Below are 10,272 nucleotides of genomic sequence, written 5' to 3'. Positions count from 1 at the left end.
ATTTAATAAGACAAAGCTTTGTGGCGTACAGTCGGTTACAGAAACTCCTAATGCTTGCTCTGCCTTGGTTCTGATCTCTGTCCTACTTCCTGAAAAAAAAAAAAACAGTTTGTTTTGTAGAAAACTCATCAGGGGCCTGCCCCTCTCCGCCGTGTTATCAGATTCGTCTGAACCCGAGTCCAGTGAGAAAGTTAAAACTCAAGAAAACAAACCAGGATTCTTACATGGGGGTGATAAGCACATCAAGCCACCTGGCTTCATCATCAAACAGTAACACCAAAGCATTATAATATCATTCACAATGCCCTTAAAGTAATAAATTGCATTTATTATTATTGTATTTGGGCTAGGGCAGCACGGTGGCGCAACTGGTAGAGCTGCTGCCTCTCAGCGAGCAGGTCCCTGGTTCAAACCCCGGTCCAGGGGCCTTTCTGGGTGGAGTTTGCATGTTCTCTCTGTGCATGCGTGGGCTTTCTCCAGGTGCTCCGGTTTCCTCCCACAGACCAAAAACATGCATGTTAGGCTGACTGGTAACTCTAAATTGTCCCTAGGTGTGAGTGAGAGAGTGAATGGTTGTTTGTCTCATTTGTCTCTATGTGGCCCTGTGATGGACTTGCGACTCGTTCAGGGTGTACCCCGCCCCTCGCACAGTGATTGCTGGACATGGGCACCAGCGACCCCCGTGACCCAAAATGGAACAAGCGGGTAAAGAAAATGGATGGATGGATGTATTTGGGCTGCTCTAGTGGAAAGCATTTGTCATATTCTGCATTTCATATTCTTATCTGTTGAAATACCGTGTTCCCCGCCGTACACGTCACTCCGCCGTATAAGTCCCATCAGTCCAAATATGTCTAATAAAGTGGAAAGAAAAGGGGCCTTCTCCTGCTCCGCTCCTGTTTCTTGGAATATCCTGCAAAAAGATCTGAAGCTCTCGACCTTGACCTCTCGAAGTGGCTTTAAAACCCTGTTGAGTTCCTGCAAAAAGCCGGACATGTTCCTGTAATAAATCGTCTTATAATCTAGTAGTTGTTTTGCTACTATTCCTCTCGATTGTCCGTTTGATTGCTGTTTTGTTTTGATTGGTAAAAAAAAAAAAAAGGAGAAACTTAAATTTGTATGCCTATTTTATGACCATCTATTGCTGTCGCTGTTGTCATCACTCTTTGTTGAAATCAGGTCTCTCTTGTAAATGAGTCCCCGAGGCTCAATGGGATTAACCTGTCTAAATAAAGGTTGCATGAATTCTACTCGAGGGCTGAAAATGGTAGTGTTCAATATTTTCAGTCAGAATGAATGACAACGGTCATATTTCAGCCAAAAATTGGTTTATAAGTATGGGAAAAAATTAATAAATTAGTCGCGTTGGTGCAGGGCATGCAAATTAATGCAATAAAACACGTCTTATCAGCAAAAAATACGGTACAGGCTCAATAATTTCACTGCTAGTGCTTTGCGCTGCTATATTCTTTATGTTTGGTGTCCTGTGATGGACTGGAGACTTGTCCAGGGTGTCCCCTGCCTCTCGACAGTGACTGCTGGACACGGGCACCAGTGACCCCCGCGATCCAAAAATGAAGAAGCGGGTAAAGATAAGGGATGGACGGACAAACGGATAGATGGGTATTAAACAGTAACCTTTGTGGGGACCTGGCGGGAACTTCCTAACCAACTTAGAAAAGGTGACAAAATAAATCGTAATTAAAGTAAAAAAAAAAAGTATTTAAATGTTTCTTGATAAATCTTATAAAACATAAACAGTTAGACATTAAATAATTAAAAAATCGTATTTTTTTTATATATATACTTTCTCATTTTAGTTATTTGATTTTTGTGGCACCACTGGACTTCCATACATCCTCTCGCGTTCGTAAAAACCGTAACACCGCTTGTACATGTGCACAACAAACTTATGTACATAAACAGTAACCGAAGAGGTAGGATTTGTTAATTATGATGTCTACTATGAACTTTTAACATGATTTATTATTCCCTACAGTGCACACATTTGCCATTTCAGATCAAAACTCAGCGCAAGTCACTTTGATCTCGCCCCTTCCATAAATGCGTAAAAGTAAAAGGTGTTGCGCGCATCATACACACTTTACTGCACGGCTTTTTAAAATGGCTGCTGTCGCTCCACAAGCTGAGTTTTCCATCAACTTTTGTTTGTCGGTGTGACGAGACTGGTTTCCAGGCTGCTCTGTGAACGGGAAGTCGAGTCATATGATGAGACTGCGGAGAAGCAGGAACACGCCCGTTTCACGCACGAACCGCAGGAGCGTCGGAAAATCTCAGGCTCGACAGAAAAAAACGGAACTCGTTCTTCTAAAAAAAAAAGGAGAGGAAAGTTCTCCCCGGGCGGTGATGCCAAAGACACTTTCTGACATGACAAGCCTCCTCCTTTCATGACAGCCTGCTGGGACATCATGGAGCTCCTGTGGCGCGCGCGGGTCTAACTTCTCAGCTGGAAGCGTCTTTTTGAACATCATGGTCAATAAAGAGGAGCTGGAAGAAAGACTGAAGAAGCTGCTGGTGCGGCTGAAGACCCCCAAAGAGGACAACCAGCTGGACACTCTCATTCAGATCATCCAGGATCTACTTTTCCTGGCGCACACTGACCATGGTAGGAAAGTGTTCCAGCGCGTGCACCATGCTGCTGGTAATCAACAAGCTGTTTATGTTTATTCTAATATCTAAACAAATTGTTTCAGTTTAGCGCCACATGAGTGCAGTTTGCAGCACATTCTCCTCTACATTTATTTCTGTACACATTTGTTTAATGTCTACACAAAAATAAATAAAACGAGAGAAATTTCATTTCCTGCGAAAATGCAATTATTGCAGAACTTGCTGAAAAACAGCTGAAGTCTTGCTGAAACGTAGCAAAAATGGAAGAACAAGCCTACATTAGCAGATGAAAGCAAAAAGGACACATATTTGCTTAATTAAGTTTCAATAAGCAAAAATTTGCCCAAAAATTAAGAAATTTACAAAAAAAAAAAAAAAAAAGCTGAATTTAGCAACAAGCAGCTGAAAAGTAGCTGAAAAGGCAGAAAGAAGCTTAAATTACCAGAAGGAAGCAGAAAGAGATGAAATGAGTTTTAAAAAATGTGGAAATAGTTGAAAAGCTCAAATGAGCATTAAAGTAGCTAAATAGTAGCTGAAGTAGCAGAAAAAAGCTGAAAGGAGCACAACAAGCTGAAATTAGAAGAAAGAAGTTCATTAAGCAGAAATTTGGCAAAAAAAAACAAACACAAAAAAGGAATTTATCTGTAAACAGCTAAAATTAGCTAAAATGGTAAAAGGCTAGCTGAAATGGAAGAACAAGCCTAAATTAGCAGAAGAAAACTAAAAGGACACATATTTGCTGAATTAAGTTTCAAAAAGCAAAAATTTGCACAAAAATTAAGAAATTTACTAAAAAAAAAAAAGCTGAATTTAGCAACAAGCAGCTGAAAAGTGGCTGAAAAGGCAGAAAGAAGCTTAAATTACCAGAAGGAAGCAGAAAGAGATGAAATGAGTTTTAAAAAATGTGGAAATAGTTGAAAAGCTCAAATGAGCATTAAAGTAGCTAAATAGTAGCTGAAGTAGCAGAAAAAAGCTGAAAGGAGCACAACAAGCTGAAATTAGAAGAAAGAAGTTCACTAAGCAGAAATTTGGCAAAAACAACCACAAAAAAGAATTTATCTGTAAACAGCTCAAATTAGCTAAAATGGTAAAAGGCTAGCTGAAATGGAAGAACAAGCCTAAATTAGCAGAAGAAAGCTAAAAGGACACATATTTGCTGAATTAAGTTTCAAAAAGCAAAAATTTGCACAAAAATGGGGAAATTAGCTAAAAAAAAATGCTGAATTTAGCAACAAATGGCTGGAAAGGCAGAAAGAAGCTTAACTACCAGAAGGAAGCAGAAAGAGATGAAACGAGTTTAGAAAATATGCAAATAGCTGAAGAACTTAAATGAGCATAAAAACAGCTCAATAGTAGTTGAACTAGCAGAAAAGGCTGAAAGGAGCACAACAAGCTGAAATTAGCTGAAATAACTTTATTAGGTTTAAAGTAGCAGAAATTACCACAGAATACTTGAATTTATCTGAAAACAGCTACAATTAGCTAAAAATAATAAAAAGGTAGCTGAAAATGTAGAACAAGCTTAAATTAGCAGATGAAATCAGAAAGAACACGTTTGTTCAGCCTTTGGCTGAAAAAAGCAGAAATGAGCACAAACAGTGGATATTATCTGAAAAAGGCTGAAATTAGCACAAAAAAACCAGCTGAAACGTAGCTAAAAAAAGCAGAATGCTTTAATTACCAGAAGGAGGTGGAGAGAGCACGTTTGCTGAATTGGGCTGCAAAAAGTTTAAATCAGTGCAAAAAAAGTGGAATCAGCTGAAAAAGCTCAAACTAGTATAAAAACAGCTAAATGGTAGCTGAAATAGCAGGAAATGATGAAACTCAGAAACAAGCTGAAAGGAGCAGAAATAAGTTAGAATTAGAAGAAGCACAAAAATGTTGTAGTTAGCAGAAAGAAACTGAAAGGAGCACCAAACAGCTGAAATTAGCTGAAAAAAGTTAAAATTTGCACAAGGAAGCTGAAAGAAGCTGAATGAGAACAAACTGTGAAAGGAGCAGTTAAAGGCTCTAAACAGATCTAAAGGTTTGAAGGAAATGAGCTCAGTTCATTGTTTAATGTAATACATGTTATAATCAGGTGAGCAGCTGTTTTTGGTTTAAAAGGTTTTAACACAGTTGGAGGGTCGTTCATGTCGATCTCGTGTTTGGAGGGTCGTTCATGTCGATCTCATGTTGCTGTTAAAAACTCTCTCCAGAGGCGATAAAGTCTGAAGCAGAGTTCAGTCTTTAAAAACAGTCCCAGCCAGTGTAGCTGCCTTTTTAACTTTTAGGATTCCTCTGTGTTCTCGGGGTTGACTGTTCTGCTTTCGCAACGAAGGATTTGTTGAAATGATTTTTAACATGCCTGTTTATGCACGTTAAAACAGAAATAAAATCCAGAACATCTTCATCAGCACGTCCTATCTTGCTCTCTTTTCTGCAGTAGCCGAGCTTTTTGAAGACGAAAACGTTCACCTTCCCCTCATGGTGGTGCTCGCCTCTTACATCAGCAGCGTAGGAGTCCAGCGGGTAATTATGATTTATTAATAAAGTGGTCCTCTGGGGGCTGTTATCAGGGCAGCAGGTTCCAGTTGTTGTGCAGCAGAAAGAAAGGCCAGCCTTTGGACGTGGTTCAAAAGTTAACCATAAACGCATCTTGTGACCGCAGAAGGCTGTCACTCATTAGAGATGAGATTACAGCAAAACTGAAAGAGGCTCTTTACGAGCAAAGATGTGCTGAATAATTCTTTCAGCCAGGAAACTGCTTGTTGATCCTTCTCCTGTTATAATCTCAAATAATCCCGTTTGTCCATTTTTGGGGGTTTTATGTATCGGAACATTAAAAAGGATCTGATCTATACCAGATTATGAAATAATTCTAATCTAACCAGATTTCACCGTGAAATGAAGCTAAAACGGAATAGCTAAGTCCAGCCCTCGATCCTTCAGCTTGTAGAACCTCCTTTAGCTGAAAGAAGTCGCTCGTATGGTTGAAAAAGGAATTTCAGCCCATTCGTCTTTCCAACAAAGTTCAGTCAGGTCCTCTGGATGGTTTCTTTTGTTGCTGAGATATTTCGACCTTCATCCAAAGGACTTCATCAGTCCGAGGAGCCACAACAAACAGTCCCACTAGCAGCACGCTCACCTAATGGGCCAACTGGTTTGGTTTCTCTCCCCCGTCGCCTCCTCTGAGTTAGCCATAGCTAAAGTGGTTCGAAGTGGCCACGGCTGCCTCAGAGGAGTCGACGGGGGAGAGGGTGGGCCCCAGAAACCATCTTATCACCAGCAAACTGGTTGGTCCACTATGTGAGTGTGCTGCTTGTGGGACTGAGTTTGTTGTGGCTCCTCGGACTCATGAAGGATGAAACGTCTCAACAAAAATAAACCGTTCAGAGGACCTGACTGAACTTTGTTGGATTTTTTTTTTTTTTAACCTGGATTATTGAGCGTGAACTTTGACATTCTCCTTCCCATTTAGTTTGAGTTTTGCCGACAGTCGTTTCTGCGCAGCTCGATTAAGGCCCCACCAGGTCTGGACTTTAACAGGACCGTTGCAGAACCTTGATTCTTTCCTTTTTCGGCTGTTCGGTTGCATCATGACCAGTTCGGTCCAAGACAACAAAGTCCATGCTCAATAATCCAGGTATACAATCCAGGTTCGGTTCAAGCTTCAGCGGTCAGACGGCTTCACATTTGATTAGGGTGCTTTGGTCTACGGAGGAGTCCATGTCTGACTCAATGGCAGCAAGGTGCCTCGGTCCTGTGGCCTTCAAACCATCACTCTTCCACCACCGTGCTTGATGGTATGAGGTGTTTGGTCTGTTTGTTGTCACCAAACATGGCAATGTGAATTATAGGTAAATATAAACAACAACATGCGTGGTTGTGTGTTTTTGTTTACTTGAGGTTAGATTAAAGCTGCTTAGAATCTGGTGAAGACCGGATCATTTTAGTCCCGATACATAAAATCCAAGAATTGAAAGCGGGTACCGTATTTTTCAGATTATAAGGCGCATTAAGCGAAACAAAACGGTCAGATAAGTCGAACTTTATTCAACTCGTTCACAATAACTCTCAACATTGTTCAGTTGTACCACATAAAATTGGTAAGCACAACCAGAATTCATACATAAGGCTCACTGTCGATTTTTGAGAAAATTGAAGGATTTTAAGTGTGCGCCTTATAGTGCACAAAATACGGTAACTTTCTTTTTCCAGTGACTGTATCCTCTTAGCAATTTCAAATAAAATGTGAGCTTCTGTTTGAACAGGTAGGCTGGTCTTTGCTGTGTCAGCTCATCGAAATATGCCCCAGAACGCTGGAGGAGCTCTGCAGACCCCTGGATGGCACCGGGGAGTGGGAGGTGCTGGGAGTGCACCAGTAAGTGAAGACAGACACACTGCTTGTGCAAGCGTAGAAATGTTGTTGTTTTTTTTTTTATACGTTTGCTTTTTTCACAAGATTCAGTCGTGGCAATGTGATCAGACAACATAATGTCCATCTTTAAACAACCGTAGAGTGTCTTTGAAGAGCGTGAGAAAAAAGTTGAACAAGTTTATTTCAGCCACGTCTAAATTAAAAGAAAATGATTTGATGATTCTTCTGTTTATAACGTGATACTTTTACACCAGCTCGATCTGTTATCAGTGCTTCCCCTACCATTATACAAACGGGGCGCCCCACCCCGTCAACAGAACCAAGTGCCCCCCGACAACTGTCGGCATTGATGTAGCATGGCGCGCAATACAAACGTGCTAGCAAAAATGCTACTAACTTACACCCCCCCCCCCCCCCCCCCCCCCACTCGATGAAAACCAGCAGCAACGTAACGGTCAGGCAACACAGATGTGACTCCCATCCTCACCCCCCATCCCCCCCAGTCGACAAAAAATAAAACATGGCAACGCCCCACCAAGGGAAGTGATCTAGGGGAAACACTAGTTATAGTTGGGTGTCATTGAAAAAAATGACCCATCCATCCATCCATCCATCCATCCATCCATCCATCCATCCATCCATCCATCCATCCATCCATCCATCCATCCATCCATCATCTTTACCCGTTTCTTCCTTTTTGCATTGCGGGGGTCACTGGCATCCATATCCAGCTATTACCTGTGCGAGAGGTGGGGGACACCCTGGACAGGTCTCCAGTCCATCACAGGGACACATAGAGACAAACGAGACAGCCATTCTCTCTCTCACTCACACCTAGACAATTTAAATCAGACTAACATGCATGTTTTTGGTCTGTGGGAGGAAACCGGAGTACCCAGAGAAAACCCACACATGCACGGAGAGAACATGCAAACTCCACTCAGAAAGGCCGGGATTCGATCCGGCGACATTCTCGCTGAGAGGCGGCATCTGCGCCACCGTGCCGCCCTGAAAAAATGTCCCAATCAGACATTTTTGTCAGAGGTCTCGATGCAGAACTTTGCTCGATTCTGTGCATCGTCAAAATGAGCGCCTGAGTTCAGACAGACAAGTTGATCGACCGATCAAATTCATGAACCGCAACCAAATGTGGGGGATAATGTTTTTGCCCGTGTTTGTGTGTCTGTCTGTTCAAAAACTGGATAAGTTTCATTGAAACCTCCAGAAAATAAGCACTGGGTTGACCTCTACAGTTCATTAACTTCTGGATTCAATCCATTTCAAGATGCCGGCACATCCAACGCAAAAACAGCCGAAACTCAGCCAGTTCTACAGATATTAAGCTAAAATCTGGTCTGGTAACAAACGAGCTTCATCCCCAACACATAAACTGACATAAAAACAAATTGTGTGACAACTTTACTTAAAAGCTTGACAATAACTGTTGGAGTCAACCCTTTTGTCTGTTGGCAAACTGTCCCCTGAACTGAGACGAATCTCAACATTGCTGCCACATCTAATTGAACTTTGACGTTTGACCAAAGCTGCTGCTATTTTATTATTTCTCTACACAAGATGATTATAGTTCGAAATGGTGGGAGGCGATACATTTCATTTGAAGAAGTTTCTTGAAAGCAAACAAAGACGTCACCACCCACATTTGGTTTGTCCCTCTTCTGATTTTGTCCCTATAGGCAGGTCCTGAAGGTGCTGTCTCACTACAGCTCAGACTGTCAGGTGACCATGGTTGGACTCCGAGCGCTGGCTCTGCTGCTCAGATCAGGTGACGAACTCAGGAATGTGTTGCCAGTCACTGTGACTTTACAGGTAAACTCCAGGTGGAGTTCAAATCTCTGCCTTAAAACCACCTGCCAGCCACGTTTCCTCATCATTTTCACATTGTTACATTCAACGTACGTGCAACTTAAAGTAAAACACATCGCAGATGTTTTCTAGTAAAGCAGCTTAAAGGTAAAAACAGGTGGAATTACCTAACCGGTTATGTGGAATGTGGGCTTTGGCTTCTCCAAGCTGACTTTAGTAATGATCTATTTTTAGAGCAACATTTCAGCCTCTTTCTCAGAACAAGCTGTCTGCATTATGAGCATTTCTAACCACAGCTCCACAGTTTATTCGTGATTAAAGCTCTGATTGATGGACTAGGGATGAGAAATTTTAATAAGAGTGCCGTCCTGTTTCATGCTCAGTAATCCACTGAACTTCAGTCCTCCAGTCTGGACCCGTTCAGAGGACCTGACTCGACCATGCCAGATCTTAGAGTGCTGTTTCAGCAGCTGTGCTTTAATTGACACTGAGGAAACTGTTTGCACAGCTCTATCTGCATTTGTTTTGAGATATAAAGTGTGCAATGTGGAAAGTGAAAACCAGTGGAAAGAGACAATCAGATGGTATCCTGATGCATGCTCAATAATCCAGGTAGATAAATCTAACAAGGTAAAGTCAGGTCCTCTGGACGGATTTTTCTTCTTGAAACGTTTCCTCTCTTAAACAAAAGACTTCCTCGTTCTGAGGAGCTGCAACAAACTCACTCTTATAAATAACACCTTCTCATAGAGGATCAACCAGTTTGTTGTTGACATCCAGAACTAGCTGTTCACATGCTAAAGGAGGACCATCAGCCTTATAATTGATTGTTAGTGCCCTGATGGCTGCTTGCTCTTCACAGAGGGCTGAGTGATGCAATAACAGCGTTGTAAGATGTGACAAATGGACACGGAGGCCTCCACCCTTGTTTAATGATGGACTGTTTCTCTTCACAAAGATGGCCTTCGTCACTCCTCTCTCAAACCATCGTTCCTCTCTATCAGTGATGTGAACGTCCAGGTCAATTAGTAATGAGTATAACTAATCTGTCCTTGTTTGTTTCTTGTTGATTGTAAAACTTAAAATAGTTGAGTAGTCTGAGCATCAATTATGGTAATGTTCAAAAAGGAAATAGACCAGTGGTAAATGAAATGCCACCTTTATCTTTTGTTCTGGTTTATTTATGTATGTATTTATTTATTTATTTATTTATTTATTTATTACATTTCTCTTCATAATTGGACAGACACAATTGCTTTGCTGGTGCTGGATGAGGAAGAGGATGTGTTCAGCCTAGTGGTGCATGCGATGAAGACTTTTCTTACCAGTGAAGAGGTCCAGCTCCAGGGTTGTGGAGTTCTGCAGCCACTACTGGACAGAGGTATTCACACTCATAACAGTACACAAACATCAAGTTTCTGTGAGATATACATACATACATACATATATATATACAT

At 41.5% G+C, this 10,272-nt stretch overlaps 1 protein-coding gene across 1 annotated transcript in view; it reads left to right on the top strand.

Annotated features, from left to right (window-relative positions):
• The first annotated feature begins 6,351 nt into the window (after positions 1–6,351).
• Positions 6,352–10,272, top strand: part of lrrk2 (leucine-rich repeat kinase 2) — a 55,122-nt gene continuing 51,201 nt past the window's right edge. The window contains exons 1-4 of the mRNA XM_037683101.1: positions 6,352–6,362; positions 6,929–6,994; positions 8,686–8,774; positions 10,062–10,171. Of these exons, the coding sequence (XP_037539029.1) occupies positions 6,352–6,362; positions 6,929–6,994; positions 8,686–8,774; positions 10,062–10,171 (276 nt within the window). The remainder of the gene's footprint in view (positions 6,363–6,928; positions 6,995–8,685; positions 8,775–10,061; positions 10,172–10,272) is intronic.

This window comes from Nematolebias whitei, chromosome 10 (genome assembly GCF_014905685.2).
Source record: "Nematolebias whitei isolate Nwh7 chromosome 10, NemWhi1, whole genome shotgun sequence".
In the NCBI taxonomy this organism is placed as follows: domain Eukaryota; kingdom Metazoa; phylum Chordata; class Actinopteri; order Cyprinodontiformes; family Rivulidae; genus Nematolebias; species Nematolebias whitei.
Note: the sequence above shows the minus strand (reverse complement) of the source record. Positions and strands in the feature narration are given on the sequence as shown.